The sequence below is a fragment of the Eleutherodactylus coqui genome, chromosome 11 (assembly GCF_035609145.1).
Source record: "Eleutherodactylus coqui strain aEleCoq1 chromosome 11, aEleCoq1.hap1, whole genome shotgun sequence".
Lineage (NCBI taxonomy): Eukaryota > Metazoa > Chordata > Amphibia > Anura > Eleutherodactylidae > Eleutherodactylus > Eleutherodactylus coqui.
This window is the reverse complement of record NC_089847.1, coordinates 142051490-142067825: the sequence shown is the minus strand read 5'-3', so window position 1 is coordinate 142067825 and position 16336 is coordinate 142051490. Positions and strand designations below refer to the sequence as shown.

The following is a 16336-nucleotide window of genomic DNA, read 5'->3' as shown; positions in this document are numbered from 1 at the left end:
CCCGCACTATAGGCCATCCTAACAACCCGCACTATAACCCATCCTAACAACCCGCACTATAGTCCATCGTAACAACCCGCACTATAGTCCATCCTAACAACCCGCACTATAGCCCATCCTAACAACCCGCACTATAGCCCATCCTAACAACCCGCACTATAGCCCATCCTAACAACCCGCACTATTGTCCATCCTAACAACCCGCACTATAGCCCATCCTAACAACCCGCACTATAGCCCATCCTAACAACCCGCACTATAGTCCATCCTAACAACCCGCACTATAGGCCATCCTAACAACCCGCACTATAGTCTATCCTAACAACCCGCACTATAGCCGCATCCTAACAACCCGCACTATAGTCTATCCTAACAACCCGCACTATAGTCCATCCTAACAACCCGCACTATAACCCATCCTAACAACCAGCACTATAGCCCATCCTAACAACCCGCACTATAGTCCATCGTAACAACCCGCACTATAGTCCACCCTAACACACCGCACTATAGTCCATCCTAACAACCCGCACTATAACCCATCCTAACAACCCGCACTATAGCCGCATCGTAACAACCGGCACTATAGTCCATCCTAACAACCCGCACTATAACCCATCCTAACAACCCGCACTATAGCCCATCGTAACAACCCGCACTATAGTCCATCCTAAAAACTCGCACTATAGCCGCATCCTAACAACCCGCACTATAGTCCATCCTAACAACCCGCACTATAGCCCATCTTAACAACCCGCATTGTAACCCATCCTAACAACCCGCACTATAGCCCATCCTAACAACCCGCACTATAGCCCATCCTAACAACCCGCACTATAGTCCATCCTAACAACCCGCACTATAGTCCATCCTAACAACCCGCACTATAGCCCATCCTAACAACCCGCACTGTAACCCATCCTAACAACCCGCACTATAGCCCATCCTAACAACCCGCACTATAGCCCATCCTAACAACCCGCACTATAGCCCATCCTAACAACCCGCACTATAGCCCATCCTAACAACCCGCACTATAGCCCATCCTAACAACCCGCATTGTAATCCATCCTAACAACCCGCACTATAGTCCATCCTAACAACCCGCACTATAGTCCATCCTAACAACCCGCACTATAGTCCATCCTAACAACCCGCACTATAGTCCATCCTAACAACCCGCACTATAGTCCATCCTAACAACCCGCACTATAACCCATCCTAACAACCCGCACTATTGTCCATCCTAACAACCCGCACTATAGTCCATCCTAACAACCCGCACTATAGCCCATCCTAACAACCCGCACTATAGCCCATCCTAACAACCCGCACTATAGCCCATCCTAACAACCCGCACTATAGCCCATCCTAACAACCCGCACTATAACCCATCCTAACAACCGGCACTATAACCCATCCTAACAACCGGCACTATAGTCCATCCTAACAACCCGCACTATAGGCCATCCTAACAACCGGCACTATAGCCCATCCTAACAACCGGCACTATAGCCCATCCTAACAACCCGCACTATAGCCCATCCTAACAACCCGCACTATAGCCCATCCTAACAACCCGCACTATAGCCCATCCTAACAACCCGCACTATAGCCCATCCTAACAACCCGCACTATAGCCCATCCTAACAACCCGCATTGTAATCCATCCTAACAACCCGCACTATAGTCCATCCTAACAACCCGCACTATAGTCCATCCTAACAACCCGCACTATAGTCCATCCTAACAACCCGCACTATAGCCCATCCTAACAACCCGCACTATAACCCATCCTGACAACCCGCACTATAGCCCATCCTAACAACCCGCACTATAGCCCATCCTAACAACCCGCACTATAGCCCATCCTAACAACCCGCACTATAGCCCATCCTAACAACCCGCACTATAGCCCATCCTAACAACCCGCACTATAACCCATCCTAACAACCCGCACTATAGCCCATCCTAACAACCCGCACTATAGCCCATCCTAACAACCCGCACTATAGCCCATCCTAACAACCCGCACTATAGCCCATCCTAACAACCCGCACTATAGCCCATCCTAACAACCCGCACTATAGCCCATCCTAACAACCCGCATTGTAACCCATCCTAACAACCCGCACTATAGCCCATCCTAACAACCCGCACTATAACCCATCCTAACAACCCGCACTATAGTCCATCCTAACAACCCGCACTATAGGCCATCCTAACAACCCGCACTATAGTCCATCCTAACAACCCGCACTATAGTCCATCCTAACAACCCGCACTATAGTCCATCCTAACAACCCGCACTATAGCCCATCCTAACAACCCGCACTATAGCCCATCCTAACAACCCGCACTATAGCCCATCCTAACAACCCGCACTATAGGCCATCCTAACAACCCGCACTATAACCCATCCTAACAACCCGCACTATAGCCCATCCTAACAACCCGCACTATAGCCCATCCTAACAACCCGCACTATAGCCCATCCTAACAACCCGCACTATAGCCCATCCTAACAACCCGCACTATAGTCCATCCTAACAACCCGCACTATAGTCCATCCTAACAACCCGCACTATAGTCCATCCTAACAACCCGCACTATAGCCCATCCTAACAACCCGCACTATAGCCCATCCTAACAACCCGCACTATAGCCCATCCTAACAACCCGCACTATAGCCCATCCTAACAACCCGCACTATAGGCCATCCTCACAACCCGCACTATAGGCCATCCTCACAACCCGCACTATAGTCCATCGTAACAACCCGCACTATAGTCCATCGTAACAACCCGCACTATAGTCCATCGTAACAACCCGCACTATAGCCCATCCTAACAACCCGCACTATAGCCCATCCTAACAACCCGCACTATAGGCCATCCTAACAACCCGCACTATAGGCCATCCTAACAACCCGCACTATAGGCCATCCTAACAACCGGCACTATAGCCCATCCTAACAACCCGCACTATAGGCCATCCTCACAACCCGCACTATAGGCCATCCTCACAACCCGCACTATAGGCCATCGTAACAACCCGCACTATAGCCCATCCTAACAACCCGCACTATAGTCCATCCTAACAACCCGCACTATAGTCCATCCTAACAACCCGCACTATAGCCCATCCTAACAACCCGCACTATAGCCCATCCTAACAACCGGCACTATAGCCCATCCTAACAACCCGCACTATAGGCCATCCTCACAACCCGCACTATAGGCCATCCTCACAACCCGCACTATAGGCCATCCTCACAACCCGCACTATAGGCCATCCTCACAACCCGCACTATAGGCCATCCTCACAACCCGCACTATAGGCCATCCTCACAACCCGCACTATAGGCCATCCTCACAACCCGCACTATAGGCCATCCTCACAACCCGCACTATAGGCCATCCTCACAACCCGCACTATAGTCCATCGTAACAACCCGCACTATAGTCCATCGTAACAACCCGCACTATAGTCCATCCTAACAACCCGCACTATAGTCCATCCTAACAACCCGCACTATAGCCCATCCTAACAACCCGCACTATAGCCCATCCTAACAACCCGCACTATAGCCCATCCTAACAACCCGCACTATAGGCCATCCTAACAACCCGCACTATAGGCCATCCTAACAACCCGCACTATAGGCCATCCTAACAACCCGCACTATAGCCCATCCTAACAACCCGCACTATAGGCCATCCTAACAACCCGCACTATAGGCCATCCTAACAACCCGCACTATAGTCCATCGTAACAACCCGCACTATAGTCCATCGTAACAACCCGCACTATAGGCCATCGTAACAACCCGCACTATAGGCCATCCTAACAACCCGCACTATAGCCCATCCTGAGGACGGCACATGCCATAAAGGAAAGAAAATGCCCAAAGAGCCGTTTTCCGATCATCTTGCTTACCCTAAACAGAAATAAAAATAATTGAAATGATGTGTAAACTGCAAACTAAAGACCGGATCGGGCGCCGTCCGCCGAAACACGAAACCGCCGCGATCCCAGAATCTGTTTAGATTTTGTAAAAGTCTTAAAATATAATAAATCCTCCCTACGTTTGCTGTTGTCAGAGTCGTAGAATACAGGGGACATAATAGTTCTGCCGCACGCCGAGCGCCATACCAATAAGTCGCAAAAGCCCGCTGAAATAAATTTTTTCTGTTTCCCCCCGCAAAAAACTAATAAAAGCGATAGAATACATTATATATTGTATGTGGGCGCGATGCGGGGGGGGGGGGGGGGGGAGCTGGGAGGCTCTAGGGGAACGCTTCACTAGGATGAGGGGTTAACATACACTGGAGGCGAACGAGTACCGCGCCAAATATACTTACCAGACAGAAAGTCAAAACATTCAATAAAAACGTTTTCAGGGGGATTTTCCCAAATTTAATGTGACTTTTGGGGAGTTAGAATTCCTGGGAAATCCTTTTAACCCCTTCCTGTAGATTGCAGTGTGATCATGTGACCTGTATCTGCAGGTATAAAGCTGTGATTGACACCTGCTCCCTGCAGCCAGACATCGACATCCTGCCGCACGGAGACCAGACACAGATCGGAGAGCGGGTGAGTCGTGTATGTGGCCACTAGGGGCAGCGGGGAGCTGGCGCCACCTTATTGTTGGTAGTTTCTGGATATAGCGGCAGTTGTGGTCTGTGACTACTCTGCTGCTGTGCCATTGGAGAAGACTATCGGGGACTGCTGGGCTAGTAGTTCTGCTGGCGGTGTTTGTGGGAAGCTGATATTATCACTGAGTAATAATAGAAGTCCTTGTATCTCTTCTGACAGTTCCTCGTTTTGCATTTCAGGGGATTAATCTGTCTGGGGGTCAGCGGCAGCGCATCAGTGTGGCGAGAGCTCTGTACCAGCAGACGAGCGTCGTATTCCTGGTGAGCACCGAATTACATGACATTTACCCCATACGAAAGTAGGGCATCTCAGGTGAGGCGTTGCACGCGCTGCTCAGGTGAGGCGTCGCACGCACTGCTCAGGTGAGGCGTCGCACGCACTGCTCAGGTAAGAAGTCAGGCAGGGGAAGATGTTATTTTGACATGACGCTAGTCTGTATACGGGTAGGGACCCATTCTGAACAAAAATAATAAATACAAAAAGTGGAAAAATAAAAATAATGGGGGTAGTAGTCCTTGCACTGGAGCGTTAGTGCGATACCTCAGTGCAGATGGTGTAGATAGTGGGAAGTCACTCCAGGAAGCAGGATTAGATGGTAAAACATGTTAACACTTTATTAGCAGAGAGAGAGGGAGTTCTGGACTTGGCAGCAGTTACACAACTTGTATTACAGTTACTTGAGGTAGATCAAGGCGATTTGACATAAGAAAAACACTTTGATTAGACTTGGGAGCTGAGGGTGGACTTCTCCCTTTCTTGTCCTCCTGACTTCACACTCCATATAAATGTATCACAGAAAGGGAAACCTAAAAACAGTCACTGAAAACAGCCATATACTTACTGATGCAGGAGGGCAGATATCTGCTAATAAAGTGTTAATGTGTTTTGCCATCTAATCCTGCTTCCCACCATCTAAACCATCTGCACTGAGGTACCGCACTAACACACCAGTGCAAGGACCACTACCCTCATTATATTTATTTCTCCACTATTTGTATTTATTTTTGCTCAGAATGGGTCCCTACGCGAATACAGACTGGCGTCACGACAAAATAACATCTTACCCTGCCTGACTCTGTGGGTGTCTGACCTTCTGATACATGTAATGCACCATGCAGGCTAGCAACCTATTAGTGACGCCATATCAGTTTGGTGGATTGCCCTGCACCAGTGACATTGTTACTGTCACTCTGGGCTCCCCCAATGTATAGAAGCCGCACTGCATGTCAATATTACATAATAAATGCAAGGTATTAGATGGATTTTGGCCAAAATACTTGAGCTTACAAGCCAATCGTCAAGGCTCCTTGCGTTTTGTGAGTCCCTGCACTAATATAAATGTATCACATATAAAAACAAACAATACTGAAAATGGCCAGATACTTACTGATACAGGAGGGCAGATATCTGCACCACGTCAACATGCAGGCTGCCAAACTACCAAATGAGGGAGCCATTTACACCTGTGGAGGACACCGATGAGACAGCAACTTACACAGCTTCTTAATATAGAGGGGGGTGGCTGCTTGGTGTATCCTCCTTCACAGAGTAGATACAAAGTGTCAGACCTTCTGATACATGTGGTGCACCATGCAGGCTAGCAACCTATTAGTTACTCCATACACTAAGCGGCCATCCCACTCTATATTAGAAGGTTGTGTGAGTGGCCATCTCATCGGTGTCCTCCACAGGTGTAACTGGCTGCCTCATTTGGCTGCCTACATGCTGAAGTGCTGCCCTGCTGTATCAGTGAGTATATGGCCGTTTTCAGTGATTGTTTGACTTTACTCTCCAGCTTTACTTTCTGGCTGGGATTACAAAGAGCTGACTGTTTTCTAGCTTGCTTGTCTGTACTAGCTTCTTGCTGTGGCTCTCTCCATCGCTAACTCTCCAGAACAACTTGTCCTTGGTTGCTCACACCTTGATGTTCTCCTTCCCACCGCACTGTCTTTCTCCTTGTTCTTCCCCGACCTCTCCCAAGCTGAAGCCAAACTCTGTACTTGGAAGACTGGCTTAACTCCTCTCCTTTATATCACCACACTAGTTCAACCTGTAATGGGGATCTAGTCGACCAATCGCATGCCGTCTACTGCTTGCTAAGCCTGGCTAACCACGCCACTGACTGTTGTTAGGTCACCTGTTCACACCCGAGGCTGCAGAATGTTACCAGAACACACATTACAGTGGAGGGATATGAACAGTCACATCATAACTCTTGACAGTTATCAGACTTCACATTAGCACCCAATTTCAGGACCATAGTCAGCACAGAAAGTGCTGAACAGCTCAACTCTGGGGTACTAACAGCCCCCACAACTCTGGGGTACTAACAGCCCCCACAACTCTGGGGTATGTGAGTAGGATCCACAACAGGTAAGTTTCTGCTGTAGGCAGTCCAGCGGCAGCAGAGGCCGGTGATGGTAAAGCAGGGGGGTTTATTGCCAAACTCTCAGCCATAAACAAACACCGGCTTTCTCCAGCCATATAATGTCCATAAGGCACCCAAAATAACAGTCCTTGTAATCTGATGCAGGGATTCTCCCCAACCCCTTCCTCAGGGTTTTGCTTCCATCAGCTCTCCAGGTTCTCTTCACCCGGCTTTCCCTGGACTCTGCACACGTCTGTCCTCTCTCTGGTCTGGCTGAACACACTCTGCCACAATCTCTCTCTTACTGAGCTTTTCCTGCTCCTTTTCCAGTTATGTTTCAGCTGTGTTCCAGGTTCAGGTACTTCCTGGACTGGAATATACGTGTGACCCGGACAGTTATTATCCTGGAGTTTAGTAATCTCCGTGCTATATACACACCATCCAGGACATAGTACCTGTAGTGAAGTAAGGGGTTAACTAACAGCCGACAACTCTGGGGTACTAACAGCCCACAACTCTGGGGCACTAACAGCCCACAACTCTGGGGTACTAACAGCCCACAACTCTGGGGTACTAACAGCCCACAACTCTGGGTACTAACAGCCCACAACTCTGGGGTACTAACAGCCTACAACTCTGGGGTACTAACAGCCCCCAACTCTGGGGTACTAACAGCCGACAACTCTGGGGTGCTAACAGCCCCCAACTCTGGGTACTAACAGCCCCCAACTCTGGGGTACCAACAACCCACAACTCTGGGGTACTAAAAGCCCACAACTCTGGGGTACTAACAGTCCACAACTCTGGGGTACTAACAGTCCACAACTCTGGGGTACCAACAACCCACAACTCTGGGGTACCAACAGCCCACAACTCTGGGGTACCAACAGCCCACAACTCTGGGGTACTAACAGCCCACAACTCTGGGGTACTAACAGCCCCCACAACTCTGGGGTACTAACAGCCTACAACTCAGGGGTACTAACAGCCCCCACAACTCTGGGGTACTAACAGCCCCCACAACTCTGGGGTACTAACAGCCCCCACAACTCTGGGGTACTAACAGCCCCCACAACTCTGGGGTACTAACAGCCCCCACAACTCTGGGGTACCAACAGCCCACAACTCTGGGGTACCAACAACCCACAACTCGGGGTACCAACAACCCACAACTCTGGGGTACTAAAAGCCCACAACTCTGGGGTACTAACAGCCCACAACTCTGGGGTACCAACAACCCACAACTCTGGGGTACCAACAACCCACAACTCTGGGGTACCAACAGCCCACAACTCTGGGGTACTAACAGCCCACAACTCTGGGGTACTAACAGCCCACAACTCTGGGGTACTAACAGCCCACAACTCTGGGGTACCAACAACCCACAACTCGGGGTACCAACAACCCACAACTCTGGGGTACTAAAAGCCCACAACTCTGGGGTACTAAAAGCCCACAACTCTGGGGTACTAAAAGCCCACAACTCTGGGGTACTAACAGCCCACAACTCTGGGGTACCAACAACCCACAACTCTGGGGTACCAACAACCAACAACTCTGGGGTACCAACAACCCACAACTCTGGAGTACTAACAGCCCACAACTCTGGGGTACTAACAGCCCACAACTCTGGGGTACTAACAGCCCACAACTCTGGGGTACCAACAACCCACAACTCTGGGGTACTAACAACCCACAACTCTGGAGTACTAACAGCCCACAACTCTGGGGTACTAACATCCCCCACAACTCTGGGGTACTAACAGCCCACAACTCTGGGTACTAACAGCCTACAACTCTGGGGTACTAACAGCCCACAACTCTGGGGTACTAACAGCCCACAACTCTGGGGTACTAACAGCCCACAACTCTGGGGTACTAACAGCCCACAACTCTGGGGTACTAACAACCCACAACTCTGGGGTATTAACAACCCACAACTCTGGGGTACTACAGCCCACAACTCTGGGGTACAAACAGCCCACAACTCTGGGGTACTACAGCCCACAACTCGGGGTACTAACAGCCCACAACTCTGGGGTACTAACAGCCCACAACTCTGGGATACTACAGCCCACAACTCTGGGGTACCAACAGCCCACAACTCTGGGGTACTAACAGCCCACAACTCTGGGGTACTAACAGCCCACAATTCTGGGGTACTAACAGCCCACAATTCTGGGGTACTAACAGCCCACAATTCTGGGGTACTAACAGCCCACAACTCTGGGTACTACAGCCGACACTCTATAGTAGTGGACGCCTCGTAGTCCCACATGGACTGGACACGGGATGTTACGGCACAGAGTGCTTTATCCCCTCCATCATGGACTGTCAGCTCTTGGGCCCGCAGCTTCCATCTGGTGTTCTTCCTTTGAGTAACCCTTACAGCGATAAATGCCGTCTCCTCCAGGAATGTGCAGACAATATTGATAAATCTGTTTTCAGGATCTCTGCTTGCTGTCAGTGGATGGGAACATTGATTGATTACAACCAGAGACAGCTGAGGGTTTGTTGCATTGCTTGGCAGACATAGTTGGACGAGCGTTTCTTCTTCTCCTGCAGGACGACCCGTTTTCCGCTTTGGACATTCACCTCAGCGACCACCTCATGCAGGATGGGATCCTAAAGATGCTGCGAGACAACAAGACCACCACGGTGCTGGTCACACACAAGCTGCAGTACCTGCCTCACGCTGACTGGGTAAGGGGCGCCACTGAGCCATTGTAGGATAATCCCCAGGAAGCATTCTCAGGCCTCCCTCATAATAATAATAATAATAATCTTTATTTGTATAGCGCCAACTTATTCCGCAGCGCTTTATACTGCAGCACTCGCCCCTTCTCATATGGGTAGGATCAGTGAACTCCACCTTATCCAAAACTGCTGCCATGCCCGTCCCCATGCTTTACACTGCAGGCCTATTTAGGTCAAATGGTCCTACAAGTAAAGGCCGACTGTCATGTACTAAAGGGACAGCAATAGTCGTTCCTGTACTTCTTCAGGAGTCGGTGATTGGAGGCGGAGCTGCTTGAAGATGGCTCCGCCTCTATTCACAGTAAACAGGCCGTCTTCATGGATGATACTGCCTGTTTACAACAAGAATGATCCAATCAGCAACAATCTGACGATTTATCTCTGGTCGTTCTTCGTGAAGGGTCAGCGGGAAACGGCAGTATATAAACTGAGGGGAGGAGCCTCAACGAGGGGGAGGAGCCATGTGTAGTTGGATCTGGATGGTTCATCGTACTTTCTGCGTCTTGCAGATCATTGCCATGAAGGACGGGACAATCCAGCGAGAGGGAACGCTGAAGGACATCCAGACCTCGGAGCCGGAGCTGTACGAGCAGTGGAAGACGCTGATGAACCGCCAGGACCAGGAGCTGGAGAAGGTGATAGCGGACCCCCAGAGACCACCAGTCCCACAGAAGTGACTGGAGGGCAGGTGATGCAGACTAGGGGGCCTGGTGATCCCTGAGGACCCCCGCCGATCCTTCATCTCATTGAGATTCTGGGAAAGTTGGGCGACGGACAATATGGCTGCCATTACTGCCCTCATTATTCTGCTGTCCCCAAACTCTAACAGTTCCTCCTCTGCTCCTCCTGTCACCTGACTTCTGGGGATTTCCTGATTCTAGAGGTTGTCTCTTCACTGACAGCAAGCAGAGCCAAATATTCTTCAAAGAGAAAGTCTATTGGAAATTCAGAGATCTTCATGTAGAGTGCAGCAGGCCGGCCCTCCTGGACTGCCCCCCTTATACCCACACCAGGCTCCCCCTGCTGTCACCTCTCACCGCCGACTGTAATTCTGAATGTCTTGTGCAGGAAATAATCGAGAGGAAGACTCCGGTGGAGAGAAAGAACATTAAGAGACCCTCGTACTCGCGGGAGACGCTGATGGGGGACGATGAGGAAGATGAAGGTGAGTGAGAGGATCCTGTGGGGGTAGTAGTGAAGTCATTAGGACAAGGGCAAGTAGTCCTCACCTGGCATGGACACTGACCCCCGACATGGGCGCTCTGACCCCTAGCATGGACACTCTGACCCCAAGCATGGGCGCTCTGAGCTAAGGCATGGGCGCTCTGACCCCTAGCATGGGCGCTCTGACCCCTAGCATGGGCGCTCTGACCCCAGGCATGGGCAGTCTGACCCCAGGCATGGGCGCTCTGACCCCTAGCATGGACACTCTGACCCCAGGCATGGGCGCTCTGACCCCTAGCATGGACACTCTGACCCCAGGCATGGGCGCTCTGACCCCTGGCATGTGCACTCCAGTTCTAGCATGGACACTGACCCCTGGCATGAGCGCTCTGACCCTGGCGTGGGCGCTCTGACCCCCAGCATGGGCGCTCTGACCATCGGCATGAACGCTCTGACCGTCGGCATGTGCACTCCAGTTCTCGCGTGGACACTGACCCTTGGCATGTGCACTCTGACCACTGGCATGAGCACTCTGACCCCTGGCATGGGGGCTCTGCCCCCTGGTGTGGGTGCTCTGGTCCCTGGCATGTAAAGTAACCCCTGGCATTAGCACTCTTACCCCTGGCGTGGACACTGTCCCCTGGCATGAGTGCTTTGACCCCTGGCATAAGTGCTCTGACTCCTGGTATGGGCGCTCTGGTGTCTGGCATGGACATTGACTCCTGGCATGAGCGCTCTGACCCATAGTGTGGCGCTCTGGTTCCTGGCATGTATACTCTGACCCCTGTAATGGGTGCTCTGACCGCTGGCATAGACACTGTGAACCCTGGCATGGGCGCTCTTGTCCCCAGCATGGACACTAACCCCTGGCATGAGTGCTCTGGTTCAAGGCATGGACATTGACGCCTGGCATGAGCACTTCGACCCCTGGTATGAGTGCTCCAGTTCCTTGCATGGACACTAACTGCTGGCGTGGATACTGACCTCTGACATTGGCGCTCTGACCCCCGGCATGTGCACTCCAGTTCTGGCGTGGACACTGACCCCTGGCATGTGCGCTCTGACCCCTGGCATGGATGTTCTCACCCCCGGCATGAGCACTTTAACTCGTGGCATGGGTGTTCTGACCCCTAGCATGGGCGCTTTAACCTGTGGCATGGGCACTCTGGTCCCTCATGTAGACTCTCTGATCCTCCACATTGGCACTGCATTACCTTGTCTCACTTTTTTTTGGTATCACCTATTGTTGGTCGACTCTACAGAAGAGATTTCAGAGAGCGATGACGATGATGACAACTTGTCCTCCGTCCTGCACCAACGGGCGAAGATGCCGTGGAGGGCATGTGGCAAATACTTGAGTTCCGCCGGGATCCTGCTCCTCCCGCTCCTCGTCTTCTCACAGCTCCTCAAGCACTCGCTCATGGTGGCCATTGACTTCTGGTTGGCAAAGTGGACGTCAGACGTAATATTCAACACTTCGTCCTTGGGCTGCAGAGAGCAGGTAAGTCTCAGAATGGCGCAGGGACCCACTAATGGCCATGTGTACGTGTGGAGACCACTGCGAGGTGGGCATGTTGTACATATGTTGATCTTCTGGTCCTCCCATCCTCTCAGAGCTGCGGATTTGACCACTCTCCGTACTCCATGGTCTTCAGCGTTCTGTCCTGCCTGGCCATCATCATGTGCCTTGCGACCTCCATCGCCGTGGAATGGACCGGCCTGCGAGTCGCCAGGAAGCTGCATAACAGTCTTCTAAACGCCATCATCTTGGCACCCATGAGGTAGAGGAAGCACTGCTCCTCGGGGGTGGAGCATTTCACTGGATGATTTGCCTCCTCTTATATCTGCAGGTTTTTTGAGACGACCCCTCTGGGCAGCATCCTCAACCGCTTCTCTGCAGACTTCAACACGATAGACCAGGTAGGATGGTGGCGTGGGAGGTTTAGTGTCCAGCCTCCGCTGTATGCCCTGGCTGTGTAGTAACGTGGACAGCAGCCGGCCCTCCGTAGTCCATGAGGCCATGCGCAGACACCATTATTCACAGGGTCCAATTGGTCTGCATTATTCCTGTGCACTCCGTGTAGATCGGACAGCACACAGACAGGCGTCATGTCTCTCGCATGATGGCGGTGTACCCCTAACATGGAGGCTGCACACATGGAGAGCGCACTGCCGGAAGGCCCAAAGCTCGCAAGGGGGTGGGAGGTCCAGACCTCAGCGGTCATCTCATACATGAGGGTTCATCCATCTGCAGTGACAGCTCCAGTGTCTGCTCTGATCCTTTCTGAACGCCCTAAGCTCCGCCTCTGGCGCTTATTTTCCTGTCCCCCACGGACTCATGGTGAAAATAACCCAACCAGAGGAAAGTGTCTCTATGTGTCCGTCTCATCTTGCCCTTTCTGATAGTAGAGAAAATGGTACAAGGAGAAGGCGGGTAACCACCGGGATCATATTTGTCAGATCCCCACCGGGATCACATGTGTCAGATCACCACCGGGATCACATGTGTCAGATCACCACCGGGATCACATGTGTCAGATCACCACAGGGATCACATGTGTCAGATCACCACAGGGATCACATGTGTCAGATCACCACAGGGATCACATGTGTCAGATCACCACAGGGATCACATGTGTCAGATCCCCACCAGGATCACATGTGTCTGATCCCCACCAGGATCACATGTGTCAGATCCCCACCAGGATCACATGTGTCAGATTACCACCGGGATCACATGAGTCAGATCACCACCGGGATCACATGTGTCAGATCACCACCGGGATCACATGTGTCAGATCACCACCGGGATCACATGTGTCAGATCCCCACCAGGATCACATGTGTCAGATCCCCACCAGGATCACATGTGTCAGATCCCCACCAGGATCACATGTGTCAGATCCCCACCAGGATCACATGTGTCAGATCCCCACCGGGATCACATGTGTCAGATCCCCACCGGGATCACATGTGTCAGATCCCCACCGGGATCACATGTGTCAGATCCCCACCGGGATCACATGTGTCAGATCCCCACCGGGATCACATGTGTCAGATCACCACCGGGATCACATGAGTCAGATCACCACCGGGATCACATGAGTCAGATCACCACCGGGATCACATGTGTCAGATCACCACCTGGGATCACATGTGTCAGATCACCACCGGGATCACATGTGTCAGATCACCACCGGGATCACATGTGTCAGATCACCACCGGGATCACATGTGTCAGATCACCACCGGGATCACATGTGTCAGATCACCTCCGGAATCACATGTGTCAGATCACCACCAGGATCACATGTCTCAGATCACCATCCGGATCACATGCGTCAGATCACCACCAGGATCACATGTCTCAGATCACCATCCGGATCACATGCGTCAGATCACAACCAGAATCTCATGTGTCAGATCCCCACAGGGATCACATGTGCCAGATTACCACAGAGATCACATGTGTCAGATTACCACTGGGATCACATGTGTCAGATCTCCACCTGAATCACATGTGTCAGATCACCACTGGAATCACATGTGTCAGATCACCACCGGGATCACATGTGTCAGATCACAACTGGGATCACATGTGTCAGATCACCTGACACCACCGGGATCACATGTGTCAGATCACAACTAGGATGACGTGTCAGATCACCACTGGGATCACATGTGTCAGATCACCACCGGGATCACATGTGTCAGATCACCACCGGGATCACATGTGTCAGATCACCACCGGGATCACATGTGTCAGATCACCACCGGGATCACATGTGTCAGATCACCACCGGGATCACATGTGTCAGATCACCACCGGGATCACATGTGTCAGATCCCCACCAGGATCACATGTGTCAGATCCCCACCAGGATCACATGTGTCAGATCCCCACCAGGATCAAACGTGTCAGATTACCACCGGGATCACATGAGTCAGATCACCACCGGGATCACATGTGTCAGATCACCACCGGGATCACGTGTCAGATCATCACAGGGATCACATGTGTCAGATCACCACAGGGATCACATGTGTCAGATCACCACCATGATCACGTGTCAGATCACCACCGGAATCACATGTGTCAGATCACCATCGGGATCACATGTGTCAGATCACCACTGAGATCACATGTGTCAGATCACCACCGAGATCACATGTGTCAGATCACCACCGGGATCACATGTGTCAGATAACCAACAGGATCACACGTCATCTTTGTGGAAATCTGACACATGTCAGATCACCACCGGGATCACGTGTCAGATCACCACCGGGATCACGTGTCAGATCACCACAGGGATCACATGTGTCAGATCACCACAGGGATCACATGTGTCAGATCACCACCATGATCACGTGTCAGATCAACCACCGAGATCACATGTGTCAGATCACCACCGGAATCACATGTTTTAGATCACCACCGGGATCACGTGTCAGATCACCACTGGGATCAAATGTGTCAGATCACCACTGGGATCACATGTGTCAGATCACCACCGGGATCACATGTGTCAGATCACCACCGGGATCACATGTGTCAGATCACCACCGGGATCACACGTGTCAGATCACCACCGGGATCATACGTGTCAGATCACAACCGGGATCACATGTGTCACATCACATGTATCAGATCCTCACTGGAATTACATGTTAAATCATCACCGAGATCACATGTGTCAGATCACAACTGGGATCACGTGTCAGATCACCTGACACCACCGGGATCACATGTGTCAGATCACAACTAGGATGACGTGTCAGATCACCACTGGGATCACATGTGTCAGATCACCACCGGGATCACATGTGTCAGATCACATGTATCAGATCCTCACTGGAATTACATGTTAGATCATCACCGAGATCACATGTATCAGATCACAACTGGGATCACATGTGTCAGATCACCACCGAGATCACATGTGTCAGATCACCACCGGAATAACATGTGTCAGATTACCACCGGAATCACATGTGTCAGATTACCACTGGGATCACATGTGTCAGATCACCACCGGGATCACATGTGTTAGGTCCCAACCGGGATCACATGTGTCAGATCACCACTGGAATCACATGTGTCAGATCACCACCGGGATCACATGTGTCAGATCACAACTGGGATCACATGTGTCAGATCACCTGACACCACCGGGATCACATGTGTCAGATCACAACTAGGATGACGTGTCAGATCACCACTGGGATCACATGTGTCAGATCACCACCGGGATCACATGTGTCAGATCACCACCGGGATCACATGTGTTAGGTCCCAACCGGGATCACATGTGTCAGATCACCATTGTAATCACATGTGTCAGATTACCACTGGGATCACATGTGTCAGATCACCACTGCGATCAC

The 16336-nt window shown here is 51.3% G+C and overlaps 1 protein-coding gene across 1 annotated transcript in view; it reads left to right on the top strand.

Annotated features, from left to right (window-relative positions):
* The window catches only part of ABCC8 (ATP binding cassette subfamily C member 8), a 166353-nt gene that overhangs the window by 108322 nt on the left and 41695 nt on the right, over nt 1-16336 (top strand). The window contains exons 20-27 of the mRNA XM_066583718.1: nt 4512-4596; nt 4839-4919; nt 9593-9730; nt 10294-10419; nt 10853-10949; nt 12211-12449; nt 12563-12729; nt 12799-12868. Of these exons, the coding sequence (XP_066439815.1) occupies nt 4512-4596; nt 4839-4919; nt 9593-9730; nt 10294-10419; nt 10853-10949; nt 12211-12449; nt 12563-12729; nt 12799-12868 (1003 nt within the window). The remainder of the gene's footprint in view (nt 1-4511; nt 4597-4838; nt 4920-9592; nt 9731-10293; nt 10420-10852; nt 10950-12210; nt 12450-12562; nt 12730-12798; nt 12869-16336) is intronic.